The 21,762-nt window shown below is 40.7% G+C and overlaps 2 protein-coding genes and 1 pseudogene across 3 annotated transcripts in view; 1 reads left to right on the top strand and 2 right to left on the bottom strand.

Moving 5' to 3' along the window:
• Positions 1–6,637, top strand: part of KIF3A (kinesin family member 3A) — a 61,341-nt gene extending 54,704 nt beyond the window's left edge. For both annotated transcript variants that reach the window (XM_059417543.1, XM_059417542.1), the window contains 4 exons: positions 167–220; positions 582–650; positions 1,226–1,350; positions 3,395–6,637. In XM_059417543.1, coding sequence (XP_059273526.1) covers positions 167–220; positions 582–650; positions 1,226–1,350; positions 3,395–3,443 — 297 coding nt within the window. In that variant the 3' untranslated portion in view covers positions 3,444–6,637. The remainder of the gene's footprint in view (positions 1–166; positions 221–581; positions 651–1,225; positions 1,351–3,394) is intronic.
• Positions 6,638–12,391: 5,754 nt separating this feature from the next.
• On the bottom strand, positions 12,392–12,955 carry LOC132027870 (large ribosomal subunit protein eL34-like; annotated as a pseudogene).
• A 638-nt stretch (positions 12,956–13,593) lies between these two features.
• On the bottom strand, positions 13,594–21,419 carry IL4 (interleukin 4). Its single transcript, XM_059416594.1, has 4 exons — positions 21,285–21,419; positions 20,965–21,012; positions 15,913–16,035; positions 13,594–13,686 (listed from the first exon to the last, which is right to left on the bottom strand). The coding sequence occupies exons 1-4, from the start codon at positions 21,417–21,419 to the stop codon at positions 13,594–13,596; spliced, it is 399 nt and encodes a 132-aa protein (XP_059272577.1).
• Between the last annotated feature and the right edge of the window lie 343 nt (positions 21,420–21,762).

Below are 21,762 nucleotides of genomic sequence, written 5' to 3'. Positions count from 1 at the left end.
TGTATTCTTTCAAAGTCTGTATTTTTAAATGTATAAAAAAAGTTATAATGCCGTATATAATGTTTTGAGGCATCTTTTTTTACTTAGGATTTTAGTTTTGTGAATATTTTCCAGTATTTTAAATGTTATTAAACATTAAAAGTAGACCATCTTTGACTCTTAAAAGGAAATGATTGAAAACTACGTCCACTGGAATGAAGACATAGGAGAATGGCAGCTAGTGAGTATTACCTTCATTCTTTCCTGAAATCCTTATGGACTGTTTCCTATAGACTGGATCTATGCTGGGCTATAGGGGGAGAGAGATGGTTCCGAGAATGAATCAGATGAGACTCCACAGGAGTGCATAAGATGTTTTCCTAATTAACTATATTATAACACACAAACTTTTCAGGGGAAATGGTATAGTTTGGGGCTTCATAGGACTGTATGACCTGTAAATCCCTTTCTTTTCCAGCCTTCAAGTTTTGAGCACGTTTTATGACCGTAACATTAGTATATCTCAAAATAATTTGCCTTATTTATAGTATAACTGCTAATTAAGACATTTTTCCTTCCTCCCCTTTTTCTTCTTTTTTGAGAAATGTGTTGCCTACACAGGAAATAACATGAGAAAGCAGACTCCAGCTCCTGATAAAAAAGAGAAAGATGTAAGAATGCTTTTTTTTTTTTTTTAAATATAACTACAGTTCCTTTATTAGGAATGTGGGTCACTAAATTGTGTTATCAATATGATATAAATTAATCAGCTCTGCTGAAAAATAGGCAGATCTCCTGGGAAGAGAAGCCCCAGAGGGGTGATAGAGGACGTTTCTGCTCCCCTCAGTCACGAGGGCAGGCTTATGCTTTGTATGACACAAGGGGCATGGCAGCTTCTTCAGAGCACTCTTCACCACCTCTCCAGGCTGTGGGGGAAATAGAGACCAGAATGGGTCTGTACTTCTCCAAGCTAGTCCTTGACTTGCATCAGTAAGAGCAGCAGCTGCAGGGAAAACAGCAGCAGTTTCCTACAAAGGAGTTTATAGTGTGTCAGGGTTTCTTCTTTACCACCCCTTGGTGAATACATTTGAGACAAATGGCATTAGAAGAAGATATCCTTGGACATTTCTTTGGTCTTTTGTTCTGCAGATTTTTTCTAGGAGTTTGTTCAGTATTTTACATCTTCCTGCCACGCCTGGTTTAAATCAGTCCTATAAGAGTGTTTTGTGTTTGTTCCTTTACTTAGCCCTTTGAAGTGGACCTTTCCCATGTGTATCTTGCCTACACAGAGGAGAGCCTCCGGCAGTCCTTGATGAAATTAGAGAGGCCACGGACTTCGAAGGGGAAAGCAAGGCCAAAGACAGGGCGAAGGTAAGGATGGCCTTTCAGCACTAGGAAATGGAGGCAGCGGGATATTCAAAGTAGCACATTTAGAGGAAATTTAGGTACGGACTTCAAAGGGGAAAGCAAGGCCAAAGACAGGGCGAAGGTAAGGATGGTCTTTCAGCCCTAGGAAATTGAGGCAGCAGGATATTTAAAGTAGCACATTTAGAGGAGATTTAGTTAATGTAATATTTTAGCTCTATTTGCTACATTTTAGATGTATTTAAATAAATATTAGAGTCCTTATGTAGTTATGATTTGGGTAAGTAAAAACTAAAGAATTAAGTCTTCCAACTCCTTTAGCCCTCCTCAGTAATAGTTTATTTTTAATTTTCTTTGTTATAACCAAATGTATTAGATAATAGAAGTCATCTATTATCTTAATCCCTTAATTCTTAATAGTAATTCTTCCAGTGAGATGCTGATTGATTTGCCTGGTCGACTCCCAAGGTCTTGTACTTGCTGTCTTGTTTTTCTATCAGAAACATTGCCCCAAGAACCTTGACCTTCTCAGTCATCAGTTAAAGAAAATTTGTCTGCCCATCTTTCCCTGTCCTTTGAGTGCTGATTTTGACTGTTGAGTAGTCTCTATGTATCATAACAAGCCCAGGGAAATCAGGGCTGGAGCTTATTTCTTCTCTCCCTTCCCTATATCAGGTACTATTATGCTTATTTAAACTGATTGTAATACTTGGGTCTCCTGGAATGATAGGAAACAATAAGCTTATTTATCCCCCTGCCTTTGAGTATAGAAACTTCCGAGTTACATGTAAGATGAAGTTGTATGGTTTTAATACTTTTGTGTTACATCATATCATAGGTATAACCTAACATTTATAAATTTGGTATAGTTGAACTCCGGAGGAATCAGCATTTTAAAAGTGTACAAGGTTTTACCTTTTTTAGCATTTAGGTGCCAGTTGTTAAAAACTTTTCATATGTCAGTGGAAGCCAGGTGTGTAATATTTAGTGAATGAAGAAATCAGAGAAATAGAAATTCTATTAGGTATTTTTTTCCCTCCATTTTTTAATAGAGATATTTTTCTATTAATTCTGTGGTTAACAAGAAAAATTACAGTGCAAGGGTGATGATAAGCGGTAAGGCAGTTGGCCTTGGCGTAAGAGAGAAATAGGCAGTGGCTGGGACTGGGGCAAAGTGGAGAGTGGTCTGTCTGAAGTAAGTGGCTGCTACCCTGTTCCTAGTTAGTTTGGGGAATAAAGGGCCTGTTGTTTCTGGATCTTCTTGTTTCAAAGGAGGAGCCAGAAATCCAGATTATTTACATGACATTTCATAGTTTTTAGTCACTCTTTTTTTTAACCACAAGGACCTAAAACAAACAATTTGATAAGCATTCAGAATGCTCACTTAAAAATATTTATTTTGTGGTTTAACATTAAAAAATTCACCTACATTAGATGAGCCACATTTATTCTCTGCATACCAGAATTAGCCTTCTGTATTACAAAAACAATAGATGGCCCTAAACATAGGTAAATATACATAATATAAGGCTTATTGGTATTGCGTTACTTTACCTGATAATGTTCAATGGGATATTCTCATTAGAAAAGCACAGTTCAGTGTGCCAAGCAAAATTCCAGTGAACACAGAACATTCATGTGCACATCATCTGTAAGGTGTTACTTCAGATGATTTCTGTCTCTTTTCTTCACTGAATGAATCTGGACCTTCAGCATGCCCCAGAACAGATAATCGAGGGATTCGGGTCTGACAAGCATGCAGCCCACTTGGCTTGGCCTGTCTAGTCCAATTTTAGAAGTTTTCATCCATTCAATCCCTTACATTCTGGTTGAGAGTATGGAGTGCCGTGCTCCTGCTCCTATTTTAGGCTACTTCCCCTGGCCTAAAAAGGTGGGCTTTAATTGATCTCTTAACATAGTCAGACATGGCAAACTTTGGCCTGTTTTTAGACCTTATGGCCACCCTGTATTATCTGCTACCTAATGTAAAGTGCTTGCATTCGGTCTTCTAGGAAGGCATTCATGTTTTCTTTTTCTCTCCTCCAAACAGAAAGCGTTCTGCAAAGCCTGAAACTGTAATTGACTCTTTACTTCAGTAAATGTTACAGACTTAAAGTCACAATAAAAATTAGTGATAGTCTTATGCCTGGACAAAATCTTTACTTAAAACCCTGAAGACTATTCTGTAATTTCAAATAACGGAAGCTGTAAGTCATGGAGTAAGACTGGAACTAATGAATTGCCTAATAAATCTTAGTATACATATTATTGTCATATTAAAATTGTACAACAGGTAATTCTTCAAATTGTCATATTGTACTCCAGTTTATACTGTGCCGGGAAGTTGGGGGAGGAGCTCATACTACAGAGAGTTGCAGTTTAAATATATACATAAATCTGCTAGTGATTTATTCAACTGCTGTAATAATTAGGTAACTAGATAGTTAAAATAGAAGAAAAACGTAAGCCCTGTTTTGCATACAGAAAGTAGCAGATCTCATTGTCCTGTGTCGTGCTGTCATATATGAATGTGTGGGCTGCACATCTAAGACATTATTCGATCCTAATACCTGCCTGGCCTGTTCAAAAATGTTCTAATTTTTATACTAATATTCATTTTGTTTTAAGTATAAGATAACTCCTCTTACTGATCTTTAGAAAATTTTATAATTCAACAGTCACTCTTTAGAAGTATACATGTTTAAAATACAAAAGCTGGAAATATGTTTCTTCTGGACCTCTTAACTTTTTTGCCTCTTCATAACAAATGCACCTTTTTTGTTCTGGTTTTATGTTTTCTTGAAGCATTGAATTTGTATGTAGATAGGAGTCAGAATTGCAGAAAATTAAGCTAATATTGGTCACTGATCTTTGCCCATATGTGTATATTTTCTAAAACTGAATTTGAATTGTGACTAATGGATGCTTGCTTTCTTGTGTCTGAGTTTTAAATTGTGTTGGAAATTGCTTTGTATCTCCCAACTGAGAAAGGTTTCCATTTTTCACAAAATGCAACCAAAGCAGAAAATATATATGTCTTTTAATTCTTTGGCTTTAAAACACTTTGTTTTGTTTTTATTCATATTTTATAAAAAGGAAATATTTTTCCCTGAATTTCTTTTATTGACAACTCCCAGTTAGAGTATATTCGTCTAAAAATAAGAAATTTTTTTATTTTATAGTAAATAAGTTGTAATAGAATTGTTCTCATATTAGCTGCTTACAAAATGTTAAATTTTTTGTAAGTTTAGCTACTCCTAAACCACTTAATATTATATCTTTTATGGGTTTTAAAATTATGTAATCAGCCCTGAAGTCCATTGGTTGCAAGTTTGAGACTTGAAGTAAGTATTTACTAAGTGAACAGTATTTTAGTAATTTTGGTTAAATTTTGGTTTGTAGTCACAAAGCTGTGTACAGAGGGCTGGTAAGCAAAGGTGGCATACTTGTGAGGTGGTCCCTAAATTTAAAGTGCATCCCAAAGGTGGTGTACTAAATGTCCTACGTATAGTGAATATTTTCTAGGTAGTAAGAATTGCATTTAACTGGCAGCATTTTCTTTGTAATGTGTAAGATAGTTAGAAGTTTATGACTTCCTTGGGGCATTGTTTAAGTACTGTGAAAACTAGAGGTAAATTTGTGTCTTATAAAACTTTGTGTGCACAGAATATCTTGGCAATTGTAGATGCACATTGAACTATTAGTAGTTGCTCTAAAGAAATCTTAATTTTACCAGTAGAAAAAACAGATGCCAGCTTCTTTTTAAAAGTCCTTATTTCTAGCCTTTAACCATCCAGTTAATAGGAAAGGAATGACTTTATTTTTATTTGAGTTGAGTTGACATCGTGTTAAATTAGTTTCAGGTGGGCAAAATAGTGATTCACCTGCTCTGTTATGCTGTGCTCACCACAAGCGTAGCTCCCATCTGTCACCACACAGCGCTCTTAAAATATCATTGACTGTATTTCCTTTGCTGTGGGATAGGGGTAACTTTTGCTTTAAGCTTATTTAAAACATAGGACATTCAAGCCAGTATGTTAGAGTTATTTTTCTGTACCACTTCTGCTGCAGTAACAAAAAGAAACCTGTAAAAAGTCAAAACCTCGAGGAATTTACAAAACAGGCCGCTTTAGTTTTTTTTTTTTTTAAACATTTACAGTAGAACTGATTATACCTGATGTATTTTACATATTTATTTTATGAAATACCAAAACAAGATATTCAAGTCAGGCTTGAATATCCATATGAAAACATCGGATACTGACTTTAGTGATAGTCGTTTAGCTTTAATCATAGCAATTCTGTGGTTTCTTCATGTGTACTGTGTCTCTGTCCATAAAATGAAATATTTTGTAACTTCAGTGTTAATTTAACGAAAGGATATGAAGATAAAGAAACCTCATTATTTGAAATAAATAGGCAAATTTTAAATGAGTGCACATATAAATAGGTTGTTGAGTGCATATTTTCTCTTTAATTTAAAGAAGTAAGTTTATTTATTAAAAGGAGCCTTGGTAGAATGTGAACTGTGATATGTTCTTTAATAAACCTTGTTTTAAAACCTCAATTATATATACTAATAATTAGAATATCAAAATATAGTAGTACCCCCCATTCTTATTTAGATTCTTCTAAAATAAAAGCTTAATCAAGGTATGGGGGTGGGGCCTGCATCTTGTGTTTATCTGGCAAGTAGAGTCCATTTGCCAAGGTAGGTCTTCTTTTTTCTGGAAAAAGGGGACCTTTTTTGCAGCAAGAAATTTAAGATTACCTTGGGGGAGGGAGGCAGTGCTACTTTATCTGTAACATGTTTTTAAAAGTTACGATTATGGATTTTGGGTTGTTGTTGTTTTCAGTCTTTTTAAAAATATCTTTCCCCTTAGCTCTTATATTAAGGGAAATCCCTCTCTTTCCTACAGAGCTGTGAATTAAGGAATGGGTAGAGTTTACATTTAAGCACGCCAGTGTCTGCCCAGTTTCTTAATGTATACATTTGTTTTTCTTTTTAGTGATTCTTTGTTCTTAATTGCTACTAGAAAACATAGATCTTCCTAGTGCCTTTCAACTTATACTATAGTTTGATTAATTTAAATCATTAATAACTTCAGTAGGATTACTATAATACTGTATACTGGCCAAACTTGTAAATCCTATAATAAGTTTGTTGCATTAATTTCAAAAGCCACACTTTCATTGTATTTTATGTATAAATTGTATTTGTTCAAGTTGTATATATTGATATTGTATGTATACATGCAGCATGGTTAAGTTAGAAATAAAAATCTTTACCTAATACCTGTAGTGGTGGTCTGCTTCTTTCCTGAACTGTCTTGTATTTATGTCCATCCTGATATTAGTAGGTATGGTCTTTGTGCTTGGTATCTGAATTTTGTATAGCTGAGAGATCCCTGTGTCATTTAACACCCCAAGCATTTCATGTTGTGAGTCTTGAAACAAATTATTATGAAACACAAACCTGGGAGAAAGGTTTTAAACTGTGCTTCTTCTGGGGCACCTGGGTGGGTCAGTTGGTTAAGTGTCAGCCTTCAACTCAGGTCGGGATCCCAGGGTCCTGGGCTCCCTGCTCAGTGGGGAGTCTGCTTCTTCCTCTCCCTCTGCTTTCCACTTGTGCTTGCAATCTCTTTCTCTCTCTACTAGTGCTCTCTCAAACAAAATCTTTTTTAAAAAAGTAAAATGTGCTTCTAATTTACAGCATTTATTTTTGGGGTGCCTGAGTAGCTCATTCATTTAAGCGTCCCACTCTTGATTTTTGCTCAGGTCATGATCTCAAGGTCATGTGATAGTGCCCTGTGTCGGGCTCTCTGCTGGGCATAGAGCTTAAAATTCTCTTTCCTTCTCCTTCTGCCCCCCACCCACACTGCATTCTTTCTCTCTTAAAAAACAACAAGAACAACTTATTTTACCAAAAATATCTTTATCCAAATTTTGTTGTCCTTTTCACTTAGTATTTGAGATAGTATTTGAGAACAGAAACTTAAAGAGGTGTGTATATAAAATATATCTGACTAAAAGGTAAAGGAGACATTTCTTAGTGCTAAGATACAGTGATCTCTTCCAGAAATTTTGAATGAGCTTAATCTGCAAAACAAAACATTGCTTGAATTGTTGTTAATTATGTATTCTTGTAACAGATGTTTATTAATTAGCAAGCTCCGTCCTGGGTGGCCTTAAGAAAGTCACGGCAGACACTGAGAAGTTTTGATTCGTCAGCAAGTCTCAGGGGACTTAAATGTGCTTTTGCATAGGAGACTCCTCTGGCCCTTTTGAGGCTTGCTCTCTTCCTCTTCCCAACTGCTAACTTAGGTCACACTCCTACAGTGTGTGGAACATGAAAACGAGATGAAAGGCCTGCCATGGCCTAAGCAAGAGAATAAATAGTGCTGCCTTCATATCCTCTGCCCATCCTCCCCAGCCGAGTTTTGGAGCTCCGACACTTTCACCAAGCCATACCACTAAGGCACGCCTGCAGGAAACCTGTGTGGTCAGGATGCTGCTGAGGACACGGTCTGTCCCAAGGAAGACCCTGGAGAAAGCTCTCTTAAAAAAACAAGTGCAAGAAACAAAACAAAACAAAAAACTTAGCCCAGGACCAGCCTAGGGGACCACAGTTAGCCAGGGCTTGCCAGAACTGTCCTGAAGCCACAGCCTAAACTTAAAGTGTGTTGGAGGAGCCTCTAAACACATTTGTTACAACAGTAGCTGCTCACTCTTAGGCTGTTTCATTTGCAAAGCAAATCAGGTCTTCAGTCCTCCTTCAGAAGTTGAACAAATGTGTGGGAAAATGATTATGAAGAGGCTACTTCAAAAAGAACCTGTTTCCTCTCAGCATTTATCTTGGGCTTCCTGTGACCCAATCTTCAAGTTACTTTTATCAACGTTATCAGAACATCACTTTGTCTTACCCAAACACGTTTATGGCTCTGACTAAAGAATATGACAGATCACACATTCTTCCACACCTGCTCCCCTCCCCCACTCTTTTCAGAGGGCTGGGGAAATTTTAGTTTTTAATCAAAGGCTTTATTTCTCCAGTGGTACAAAGGAATTTAACTGGGACTTTACAACTGCATAAAATACTTCTCGGAGTTGATGCTAATCTTAGTGAGAGGATATTGCCCAACCCAACCTAAAAGTACCAGAGTCATTACAGAAATATTATGTTGGCCTTGATTTCTACTCCATCACGAATTGTGCCACTCCGTCACTGGAGTCTTCTGTGTTCACTGTGTGCCTACGCGGTACTAGGTGCCCACATGGTACTGGGTAGAAAGTTTTTGCAATGCTCACAGCCTCCCTCAGGAGGGAGAAGCGACCCTGGAAATGAGAATGCCAACGTAGCACATTGAGGGCTGTTCACGTGTGGGAATGGTGAGCGGCCAGACCCAGTGTTCTTCCCAAGCAGCTAAGATGGTATCTTGCACTTATCTACCTGACCACAAGGTCAGAAGAGGCTTCTTCCCAGGGAAAGTGATTTTGGAGATGTTGCAGCAAATTGGGTAAAGCATCCTGGGCAGCAGGAGTAACATGAATTTGGCTTGCTGGGGGCATAGGTAGGATGTTGGACCTAGGGCAGAAGGCCATTGGGACAGATGAGCCTGAAAGTGATAGGCCAGGACCCTACTTTGAAAGACTCTTCCATAGGGAATGGAAAGCCACAGAGGGATTTGAAGTGGGTCCCTCACATCATTTGTGTTGTAGAGAAATATCTTGTGGAAAGGCTGTGAAGGAATAGCTAGATGGAGGCTGGCACAATGGTGATGTGCATACCTGGGCCCTGGAGGCTCACGTGGTCCTGAGCCAGAGGAGCCCAGTGCCGTCTTCTCAGCTGGCTCCCTCGCTATCTTTACTCAGGTTGCCTAGCAGGTACCCAGGTATGTGGCCAGCCCACAAAACATGTGTTAGGTTTAGCACTGGCCAGTAAGAAATAGGGAGTAGACGGTTGAGTGCCTAAAGTGCAGCTAGGAGAAGCTAACTGGAAGGCTGGATGAGAAGCACTGCACTGTGGAGAGCTGAGGAGAAAATGAGTAATCCGGGCAAACCCAGTTCAGAAAATGCTGGGCATGACAGCGAACTAGGGTTTAGTTCTCCACCTGGAAGCGGAACTCCAGCTGGAGCTGATGAATTGAATTCAGGAATCCACTCCAGGAGCAGAGAAAGTATGTGCCTTGCTCTCCATGGAAGCTGGTAGGGACTGAGGGGCTCACCTTGTGTGCTGTTTGCCAGATGTACTGTCCTATGTGAGAAACGTGCTCTCTGCCCTCTGCCCTGAAGTTCCCCATTCTCAGATGATTTGGGCACCCTGAGAGGCTCACCAAGATAACGTGGGGGAGGGTCACTGGTGTGGACCAACCTGGAGCAACAAGAGTCCCCCCCCCCCCCTTCCCGTCCCATGCATTCCCAACTGTGGTCCAAGAATGCTCAATAAAAGACATTCAACCATAGATTTGAATGAAACATGTTTTCTTCGTTCATTTATTCAGTAAGTGTTTTTTAGCTACTAATGCATGCCAGAGATACAATACATTCATCGGCAAAAGATGTAGATGGCTGATGGCAGGGAGGGAGTGGTTCAGACATTGTTGTGTGTCACTAGGCCAGGTAGAGACATGTCTGTCCCCTTCCCCCTGAAACACTGGCTGCTGCCCAGTTTCCTAAATGAATGTGCTTAAATGACGATTGTCTGTTTTCACTTAATCCCCGTTTCTTTACTTATTCTTTTTATGTGTGTCTTCGGTTCATGTACTCTCGCTCTCTGGGTGCATTCAGGGGCTTATTATTGGGTGTTTCCATGCAGAGCCCAGAACCACCCGTCCGGAAGTAAATAGAACTGTTAGTTGCATCTTAACCATCGAAACTAAACTTATGACAGACCTGCCTGGAGCCCGCCTGTCCTTCCGATGGCCCTTTGTAAATCTTCCTTCCCAACAATCTTTCCTCTTACCATCCTGGCCTAGTACACAAATATAACCCACAACTCATATCCTGTGGCAGACTACAGCTCACATTAGCCATTGTATGCAAATGAGTATCAATCAAAGAAGAAAGGAAACTAAAGTACTCAGCTTGGCCTTAGAAGGCTCCATGACTCTCTTAGTTACTTGCTGCCCTTGGCATGCTGGTATTTTATGTGGGCAGGGTGAAACTGGCTGTGGTCAGGGTGAGAATTTAAGCTTTTGATTTGTTCCCTTATTTTGAAAGGGTTAAAAAGATGTTACATGTTTTGGTATAATTTTAGTACTAGTATTAATTTTTGTCACATACGTGTAAGCGAGGATGAAACGCAAGCGCTTATTCACTGTTACTAGATCCATACTCTTGCAAAGAGCATGGCTTCAAAAGGCAAGTTTCAACATCTTGCCACTGTCAGTGTTTACCCTCTTAATTTAAAAAAAATAACAGCTTTATTATGTACTGTAAGTATACTCCTATATTATCAGATTCATCTTTCTCAAGTATACAACTCAGTGGATTTTCATATATCCACAGAGTTACACCACTATCTACGATGAGAACATTTTCCTCTCTCCCAAAAGAAGCCCTGTGTCCATTAGGAGTTGCTCCCTATTCTTCCATCCACCCCAAGCCCCTGGCAACCAGTATTCTACTTTTTACCTCTTACTATTTTTTCTCCAAATTTTTATTTAAATTCCAGTTAACATATAGTGTAATATTGGTTCCAGACATACAGTTTAGTGATTCATCACTTAAAACGTGCAGTTCTCACCACCACAAGTGCCTTCCTTAATGCCCATCACCCGTCTGGCCCACTCCCAGCCCCTCCATTAACCCTCAGGTTGTTCTCTGTAGTTAAGAGTCTCTTATGGGTTGCTTCTCTCTTTTTTTCCCTCCCCATGTTCATCTGTTTGTTGAAAATGGCAAGATTGCATTCTTTTTGATGGCTGAGTAATATTCCATTATGTATCATTTATGTGTGTGTGTGTATAAAATCTTTCACTTAGCCTAGTGTTTGCAAGACTCATCTGTATTATAGTATGTATTGGTACTTCATTTCTTTTTACTGACAAGTAGTATTTTGTTGCATAGGAATACCACACTTTGTTTATTCTTTGATCAGTTGATTGTCTTTTGGGTTGTTTCCACTCTTTTGCTATTATGGATAATGTTGTGATGAACATTGGTGTAGAGTATTATGTGCAGATGTAAGTTTTCAGTTTTCTTGGGTAGATACCTAGGATTAAATTTGCTAGGTTGATTCATAACTCTATACCTTTAACCTTTTGAGAAACTGTCATACTGTTTTCTGAAGGGGCTGCACCATTTCCCTATCACACCAGCAATATGTGAGGGGTCCAACTTTTCTACATCTTTGCCAATATTTGTTAACATCTGTCTTTTTAAGTTTAGTTCTTTCATTTTTAAAAACATTTTCTCATTTATGCACATGGTCACAGACTTAACATGGAATGCCAACAGTCTTCCGTCTTGCTTTCACCAATCCTTATTCCAAGTCTTAGTCTCAACAAACCACCTTCCCTTTTTTTGTTTGTAGTTTTTATGGTGGCTACTGGCCTGATTCCAAAGCTAAGATTTCTCGATTCACTTACTATAGGTTTCTCCCCACCCCCCACACTTTTTGTCATGAAAACTTAAAAACGTGCATAAAAGCAGGGTAGTACAATTAGCTCCCATGTACCCATCCCCAGCTACCACAGCCATCATCTAATGACCACTCTTTCTAGCTAGTTTATTTTCCAGTGTTAGATATGTTTAAATTTACCTATTGAAAAGTGAGGGTTTATCTCATTTATCCTACCCCTTCCAAAATTTTTATACTAAATTATTTTTAGGCCTGTATTACCTGTGGAGTTTTGAATACTTAAATCCCTTGTTCTTACTCCATCACCCTTAGACAGTGTTGTTCAGCTAATCCCTTCCCCAAGTGAGCTGGGGGTATTAGTGCCCTACCTTTCTTTTCTTCTGCTTTTACCTGTCAACCTTTTTCAGCTGTACTTTTTTTTTTATAGAGCCTTTTGATTTTTTTATTACTCAAAAAAGCTTTATTTTTTTATTTAGCTTTCTGACTCTGCGCTTGTGCTTTCAACACTTTGACAATGACTTTCTGTCCCTCGATAATTAAAGCACGCTTGATCCTGTCATGAACACATTTAGCACACATGGAACCACCACCATAGGCCCTGCTGATGTGTTTTTTCGTTTTGTTTGTTTTAAAGATTTTATTTATTTATTTGACAGAGATCACAGGTAGGCAGAGAGGCAGGCAGAGAGAGAGAGAAAGGGAAGCAGGCTCCCCACTGAGCAGAGAGCCAATGTGGGGCTCAATCCCAAGACCCTGGGATCATGACCTGAGCCGAAGGCAGAGGCTATAACCCACTGAGCCACCCAGGTGCCCCTGTTTTTTCGTTTTATACAATCTCATAAGGACTTTAAGGTCTCTCTGCTTGAACTCTTCGAAGTCAGTCTGGGCCCACATCACATGCAGATTTGGTGCTTTCCCAACTTTCTAGGTCTAAAGGTAAACAATTTTATTACCAGAGGTTTGGGACAGCCCAGTTTTGGTAGAGACTGTATTGTAGGACAACCTACAATGGCCTGTCAAACGCTGGACCATTCTGAATGCCTACAGATGCTGTCCCCAGAGGAGGCAGCTGGACCTTCTATATGATCAGGTTGATAGCATTCAGTCTTCTATAATTACAGCATGTTGTCTGTGCTTTGTCTACTGGTTGGTTCTAAGACTTGAAAATCAAGGGAATTTACATTATCAGGACTTTAAATCTTGTTCAGTGCAGAGCCATGTAGTGTGCTGGAGTTCCATTCCCACCGCACAGACTCAGTGTGACAGCTATGGGCCAGTGGGGGAGGATTGTTTTAGGCATCCAGTTAACAGCTTTTTTTTATTCAGCATTAGTTGGTAGTTAGTGGTACTCATGGACCCAGTGTGCACGCTCTCCTATCATGTATGTCCTGTGTGACCTCATATTCTCTAATCACTTGTGCATTACATCCCCATCTGGAAGTGGAACTCCTTGAGAGGGGAACAGTCTTTCTTCTTTTACTTCTATACCAATTTTAGTCTCCTGGTAAATTAAATTGGTTTCCCCAAAAGTTGTCCAGTAAATAGAGCCGATGCCATTGAAGTGACATCCATGCTGTTAGATTCTGCATATACTTTATTTTATAATTTATAAATATATAAATATTTAAAAAATAAAGCTATTAAAAACTCATAAATTAAAATATTCAGCTTCAGTGCCTGTAGTATTTCTGTTGCATGATCACTTTTAGCCTTTCCAAGAAGTCTTTCAGTGTACTCTTCTTGACTTCATTCACCGAACAGGTCTGCAAAGGAAACATTTCATTAGCTTTCATTGCTAAGTCACTGAGTATGTCTTTCATGCCTGTCCACTTGAGTCAGGTCTTCTCTGGCACTTGCCACCCAGACAGTTCTTTCAAACAAGCAAGGCCTCTGGTCTAGTCTGATTGGGAGTCTGTTTCTGCCATGAGGCCAGCACGGTTTGCTCGTCTTCTATGCATGCTAATAAACTCCTAGAAATGGTCACTAACTGGATACCTTTGGGGGTGCCACAGACTGGAGAGGTATGCCACAGCTAGCTTCTGCCTAGGGGGAGGCTCAGAAATGCCTACTTGTCATACTAGGCCTTCTGCGTGGCCACCTGGACTGCAGAGAGAGAGATTCATTCCATTAGCCCTCCTGCCCATGAAGAGCAATCCTCCAGCTTGACAACACCTCCGGTAAGGATTCCAGCTACCTACCCCAGGTCCCTGCTTCAGTCTGGACCTCAGCTCTGTCAGTTTATTAATTACATTGCTCAGGATGAACTACTTCATTTATAAAAGCTCCACTTTCCTCTCTTGGTAGATGGGGACAATTGTGCCTACTTGATAGGATAATTAAAAGGATTAAACAGAACAAGTGCTGTGTCAGATCCCTATTCCTTTACCTTCCCTTTTCCCTCGGGTGACAAGCTCAGTAAGGGGATGAATTTTCCCAGTTCTTCCACTTGGCACTAGATAACATCTTTTCTGGGCTCTTCTTCTTTCCTACACTATCAATTGTCCCCTTCCTACTGGACCATTCCCTGGTGTATTAACATGCTGGATACATGCCCCACCTCAAAAGAACTTCCTTACTCACTCCTGTTCTTCATCTGTTCTGTTTCTCTGCAGTCTTGTAGCAAAACACCTCCAAAGAGTTTTCTGTACTCACTGCCCCTTTTTTTTTCACTCCCTACTAGTATTCTCTGTGGAACCTGTTCCAGTCAGGCTATCATTCCAGATCCTGTGGCCATTCTCATCTTCATCCGACCTGACCTTCCAATACCTGTGACACACTGGATCTCTCCTTACTAAGAGCTTCTTCACTTGCTATCTGGGGCACTACACACCCTTCAGTTTCCTACTACCTCACTGGCTACTTCTCAGTCTCTTTTACTGGACCTCTTCTTCCTGACCCTTGTGAGAGTGCTTCTGGGCTCAGTTCTCAGTCCTTGAATTGCTCTATGTCATTCAGATCTAGGACTTTAAATAACGTCTTTCTGAGGACTCTTCATTTTATATCACAAGTTCTGACCTTTCTCCAAAGGCTCAGACTTTTCTATGATCTCAGCATCTCCCCTTGGCTATCCAAGAGGTACCTCAAACTTAGCATTGATAAATTGAACTCCTGATCTTGTGCTCAACCTCCAGCTCTGCTTTGCGCCCAGTTTTCTAGGCACCAACCATCTCCCAAAAGATTCAGGCTAGGAACTGAGAGGCCACCTTTTACTCATTCCCTCACCCCTCACAGTGGGTCTTCTGGCTCTATATATAGTTACATCCCAAATCCAATGTTTATTGCTCCCAGTCTGTTGAAATCACTATTACCTCCAACCTGGATTACTGTGATGGCCTCCCAGTAGGGTAGCTTGCTTCTGTGCTTAACCCTAGTCAATTTGTTTACCACACAAACAGCCAGAATGATCATTTTAAATTATATAAATCAGACTGTAGTCTCTGTTCTGCTCAAACCCTGTGGGTGAATCCTGCCATACTTAGGATAGAAACCAGAGACCACATGTGATCTACTAAAATCCCCTTTGTTCAATCTGATACAGCCACCCTGGCTTTCCTACTGATCTTTGAACATGTGAACTTCATTTCTACCTCAGGGCCTTTGCACAGCTATTTCCTCTGCCTGGTATGTTCTTTTCCCAGTTAGTCATGTAGCTTGCTCCTTCACTTAATTCAAATATTTGCTCAGATAATGTCACCAACTGTCAGCCCTCTCCCTCATGACCCCTATATTCTTTATTCCTTTAGTTTTCTTCATAGCACTTATCACTACTGGACATAATATTACTTGTTTGTTTGCTTTTCTAACTCCCCCACTAGAACATTCTGTGAGAGCAGGCACTGTATCCCTAGTGTCTAGAACAGCACCTTGTACTCGTTGCCAAGGCAACGAATGGGTTAATTAATCAAGGGTATTAAGACTCTTAAGGAGGACCGGTTAGAAGTTAGGCTGCTGTCTGTCAGGAGCCAAGTGGTCGGCATGATTGAGCTTACCATGTTTGCCATGTTCCTGAGGTTCCTGTGAAGTCCTCTGAGCAATCTGTTGGAGCAATTGTGTGGAGAGAGCTGCTGAAGCACAGTTGCAGCTCTGCAGAAGATTTCCTTCTCACTTGTGTTCTAGAAAGAGAAATGTCACAGTTAGCTATAAGCCAGCTCTATCTGGAACATGGGAGAGACTGTTTTCCCTGTGATTGCTTCTTTTCAGGAGGGCAAGTAGAGAAAGTGAGTTTGCTCCCTGTGGATCAGGTATTCAGATATTCCCTTCATGTGAATGAAGGCTGCTGGCCTCAGTAAACCACCCCTCCCCATTACCTACAAATGCAGCAAACTTCTCTTTTCCCTTGGATGGTTATGCTGAAAGGCTACCTGAGTAAAGACACTCAGCTTAGTAAATGACAGAGTGGGGGGTTTAAGTCCAGGACCATTGGTCTGCCCTTGATCTAGGTCTGTTTCTCTCTATCAGGCAAGCCTATATTAGCTTCCCATCAGATTGAGCTCTGTCTTGGTGCTGTAAGGTTTTAAAGTCCAGGTTTCTGTAGAATCCTACATGTTTATTGAATAAATGAGTGCCCATCCTTTGGCCTGGATGTTGGTGCTTTGAGCCATGCTCTCCATTTAGCCTACCCCATGGTGGGAGATGGCAGCATGTGCAAAACTCAGAATCCTTGTAAGTAGAGGAGACATCTGCCCATAGAGCTGGAGAGGTGTGCCAAGATTAGGGCTAGGTGCAAGTTCAGAGGAAACTTCTGGGAAAGGGTGCAATTGAGCTGGACTACGGACACAGCTTCTAGAAGAGGCCTTTGGCCTAGGAGGTGCAATGTCAGAACCTCTATGGAATGGTGCAATGTCAGAACCTCTATGGAAACCTCTATGGATGTGTGTTTGGCCACATGGCTCTTCCTGGAGATGTTTGGGCCTTATAAGAGGGAATGTACAGGTGGGAAAACAGCTCTTTTGGCAACCTGGAAGAGGTATTGTGACAGTCTAAATCAGGCCTGGTGTGTCCTCTCACTTTGCACTGAAGAACAAAGTCATGGAGTGTGGAGAGTGGTCTTAGCTTGAGCCTGATCCAGCTCAGATCAAGCTGTCTCCTGCCTCTGTGAGGACATGCTTTAGTCCCTTGCCACCCAAAGTGTGGTCCAGAAAGTAGCAGCACGGACATCACCTGGGAGCTTGTTAGAAATGCAGAATCACATGCCTACCCCCTAGACCCCATGAGTCACAATGTACATTAACATAAATAAGCAGGGGATTTAGATAAGAAGTACTGTCGGGTGCAATTTTTAAAGTTCTTGCATATTTTTTTTCTGATTATTAAAGTAATATATGTTTACTGCAAAGATAATATGTATTCAGCAAAAATGCATTCTCTCAATCCCAACAGCCAGAGATAAATGTTGATATCTTGATAAATATCTTCCCATTTAAAAAATACATTTAAAAATAATGAGGACCAACTGTTGATCTGTTTTTTAGCCTTTTAACACAATACATAGTACAAGCGTTAAGTCATTGAGTAGTATATAAGAACACGGGATTGAGAGCTGCATGGGAGCCCACGCGGCATATTTGTACCATAATTGGGTAATAAAGTGGCAGTGAGTCATTGGTGTAAATCTTTGTGTTCATCTCTAATTTCTAAGTGCATTTTATATTTTAGGGGTTTTTCCAGGAAGATCTTCCTGGAAAGATTTCTTCCTAGAAGATCTTTCCAGGAAGATCTAGACCTAGACCTAGACTCGAGGTACTAGAACCCTAGGCTACAAAAACTTCCCTGTTCCCTTGTGGGCCTTGATGGCCCATTGGCAAGGCCTTTGGAAGGACATGCACTTAATGAACCAGCTAAGAGCTCTCCTGGGCTCTGATTGTAGTTGGAAGTTTAAGAGCAACACCAGTGTCTCAGCTGTGAGAGTCAAGAAACCCCCCTCAGTCTCCATATCTTTGGAGGCTTAATGGTTGAGCAGAGATGGTGAAGTCAAGGGGGAAGGCAGGCACTAGCTGGCTGTGCACATCTAGGCAGATAACTGTGCTTCTGGAGAGAGAACAATGAGGTTCAAGAAGACCAAAAAGAAAGAGCCCCTTTGCTTATTTTTTCATCAAAATCTCATGTGACTTTTCTGAAACTTTGGCTTGGAGTCTAGAAATTAAACTGCCTCAGTTTTGAGTATATGGCCTTATAATACAGGAAAACACTCTCTAGACAGATTCTTCGAAGGTGTTTCTACAAGCAATTAGGATAAAATAGGAATTAAAAAGAGTTTGAATCAAATGGGAAAAAAAGTTTAAAGGAACCAACTCTCAAGGCAGTTTTTGTGAAGAACTTAGTTTTAGTTCCATTGGAATTACAGCTACAGGATCCTGCACTGTACCAATGGCTGCCAGTCTGTTCGTCCAGCTTTCACTGCATGAGGGTGTCCTCATTCGGGGGCCTAGTGGACCTTGCAGTTAACAGTTGCTGGGGAAAAGGGACTGAAAAGGGGAACTTAGGCTTATGCTAGAAGGAAGCCCATCTCTCAAGGTAACATCGGCAAAGGGTAGAACAGCATCTAGGGCTTCTCCTGTGGCAGAGACGCTGTTAGATTTCTAACATGGTTCTAGACTAGCTTCACTTAGGGCCATAAACATCTAGTCCTCATCGTCTTGTACTCATTATCCCCACCTTGTCCCAAATTTAGTGAGCCAGTGCTACACATGAGAAAGTCTTTTACTTCTATTTAGGAAAAAAAAAAAAAAAGAATTTGAGGGTTGGCAAAGAACTCTGACAGATCATGATTTGAGCTCTCTTTCGAAAGGTGGAAATACCTCCCACTAATGGTCCACCCAAGAATTCCGTCATGGACCAGCTTGCTTGTTTTCCACTTTGCTCTTTCTCAGACCACCTTAGTTTCAGAGATACTGGGCAAGCATTGCCTGTGAAGTCCAGGACTCAGGTCCTCACTGTCTCCAGCAACTGCCAAGAACAGGATCCCACCTGACTTGGAGGTAATAGAATTCTTGATCCCCCAAAGAAAGAAAATTGATACATTGGATTTTGGAAAGGTGTCCTTTTTTTGGGAACACAAGGAAGTAACTTTTCCTGCCACATAACCTCCTTGGTGGGTTTTGAAAATAATAGCCTTTCCTTTTTCTGTAACATCTATAATATTCCTTATATTGTAATATCTTTCTTTATTCTGTAATATCTTGGAGGGAAAGAAAGAATGGAAGGAGATTGGTAATTCAGGAGGAATAGAAGCAGTTTGAGGAAGGCCAGTGAGACAGGAGGAAAGAAGGACTGTGAGGACTCCCTTCAGCAGATGCCTACCCGTGCAGTGAGAGCCGATGTGATAACTGATGAAGAGGATGGCCATGAACAACAGAAAGGGGGTGCGGCCTGGCCTGCACCTTGGTGAGGATGAGTCTTCTAGAACTGGCTCAGACTGGAGTCACAGAGATTTGGATCCTTTCCAGCCATGGGTCCCTTCTTAGAATTACTGCTCCTCTATAACCTTTTTTTTTTTTTTTTTTTGCCTTTAACCAAGAGTTATATAATTTTACAGTAACACTTTCCACTAACTCAAGAATGATTCCAACAACTTTCAAAATCACTTTCATATCTTCATATTTGGAAACTGAGGCACAAGGAGATATGGAGACTGGCCAAAGGCCACAGAGCTAGCTAATGGCCTAACTATGGCTAAAGCCACAATCTATGTCACTTCAAGATACTTGGCACTTTGGGGCCCAGCCCTTGGCTTTGATAGAGCCCTCTCAGCAGCATGGTGCCATCTGGAGAAGCCAGGGCACAGCCCAGTGGACTCCTGGCTGTTTGCTATGTATATAAAATGTTAATAGATTATATTTATATATTATATAATTCTATGTGTATATATAATCTCCAAATCCTTCCAGCATCCTGATGGACAGAGTCTGAAACAGGATGAGATTCTAGAGGATAAAATTATATAATATGTATTATTAAAGAATATGGTATATTATATATTAATATTACATAATATATATGATTGTATTATGATATTACATAGTATTATCTATCGGATTCCTGGACTCATCTTTAATGAGATGGTCCAGACAAAGCCCAAGGAACAGTTTTCCTCACAAAGTAAGACGGATATGTTCTGTGGCCCCGGTGCTGGGATGTGGCTGTGCTAACCTGCGTAGCTGCCCTCCTGGCCACCCCATCCCCGCTGTCCGCGTGGAAAGCAGGCAGTTAGAAGACCACTGGCAAATTGAAGCTTTGGGTTTTTCATTCTCAGTCTTGTGTTTCCATGAAAACAGGAACTGATGTGCACAAACCTATTGACATGGCTGTAGTCATATGTTTGTCAGAGAAAATGCACTATCAGCTGTCAAATCTGTCTCCTCCCACTAAAGATAGAGGGGGGGTGAGACGGTGCAAGAGGCTGAAAGGCAAAATGCCCAAGCAGCCAGGGCCAGGGATGTGTGGAACCCCACATGGTAGGGCAGTTCTGGACCAAGCTGGAAAGGGCTTGGCAGGACATTACAGCTGAGGGTCTCTGGAGAGCCGCCCCCGGAGCTAGTGGGTTGTTAGGTGACCAGGCTGCGGAAAAGGAGGGGCTCTGGCGATACCTTCTCTGTTGCCATAGGAAGTCTCTTAGACAAAATGAAAGCTCCCTCGACCTGTAATCTCCATATCTCTTTTTGTGACACCATTTGGTTTTTCAGAAATGTGCAGGCCAGAAAAACTTTCCTTCAGCAAGCGTTTATTAAGCACCTCCTGTATTCCAGGTACGAGGCTGGGAAATAGGAGGAAAAGAGGACCTGTTCCTTGACCAGGATTTGAATTAGGATCACAAAAATCCAAGCTTTCCATTACATATCTTCTAAATCAAGTGAAACCAGAAACACTAAAACATGCTTGGGAGTAAAGATCAGAATTCTCCTTCTTAAAAACATCTAACACCCTGTAGTTAGTTTGGGTCTGTTCACTTTCTGTTAAAAAAAGTTTCTTGTTTGAACACCTGTGGATGGCTTTCCTCTCCCAAGCCACTCACATGCCAAAGCAGACCCCGGAACAGCTCTTACCTTTGGGGCAGAGAAGACTTCGGTGACGGTCAGCTCCATGCATGAGTCCTGGCCCAGAACGAGAGGGCAAGAGACAGAGTCACTTCCAACTGTGCAGGGACATCCTGGCCGGGCGGCCCTCCTTCCTCGAACCAAGCCAACTTCCTACCATCCCTCAGGACAAAAAAGCTCCTGCAGAGAAATCTCCACTCTGCTCCCTGGCTGTCACCAACCACCAACCACCAACTTCTCTGGACGCTGTGGTGTTCTTCTCATAGTCTAAGAAGTACCCACGGCATCTCCAGAACATCTGGAGAGATGGTGCCTGATAGCTTACTCACGTTTCTCGCTGTGAGGATGTTCAACGTTTTGATGATCTCCTTAATGGCAATACTGAAGTTATGTCCGTGGATGAAAGTGCCGGTGAGTGCTAGTAAGCAGACCAGAGTTGGAATCAGTTGGGAGGTGAGACCCATTAATAGATCTCTGTTTGCAATGACAATATGAGACAAATCAGTTTACTAGGAGAGGCTCACAATGCAATTCTGACAAAGATATCTCTATATATAGATTTAAAATTGCTGAAACTGAGGGAAAATGAGGGAAATTGGAAATTTTCGTTACACCAGGTTGTCAGTCATTTGGGGCCAATCAGCACCTCTCTTCCAGGAGAAAAAATACCTCACAGAAACAGGTAAAATGTTCCTGTGAAATCATACCAATAGGAAAATGAAACCTTTTTTTTAAAATTAACTACAAAGTATCAGCATAGGAAATTACACCATAATTTGTTCTTTAGATTAATCTTATCAGCTTGGG

Source organism: Mustela nigripes, chromosome 12, assembly GCF_022355385.1.
Source record: "Mustela nigripes isolate SB6536 chromosome 12, MUSNIG.SB6536, whole genome shotgun sequence".
NCBI classification, from domain to species: domain Eukaryota; kingdom Metazoa; phylum Chordata; class Mammalia; order Carnivora; family Mustelidae; genus Mustela; species Mustela nigripes.
Note: the sequence above shows the minus strand (reverse complement) of the source record. Positions and strands in the feature narration are given on the sequence as shown.

What these genes read in the sequence shown, in the direction of transcription:
- IL4 (XM_059416594.1), bottom strand. Translation starts at nt 21,419, where the DNA reads ATGGGTCTCACCTCCCAACTGATTCCAACTCTGGTCTGCTTACTAGCA. An exon ending in ACATCCTCACAGCGAGAAAC is followed by an intron (nt 21,013 to 21,284) that starts GTGAGTAAGCTA and finishes GTTCTGGGCCAG; the next exon opens with GACTCATGCATGGAGCTGAC. An exon ending in AAGTCTTCTCTGCCCCAAAG is followed by an intron (nt 16,036 to 20,964) that starts GTAAGAGCTGTT and finishes TTCTCTTTCTAG; the next exon opens with AACACAAGTGAGAAGGAAAT.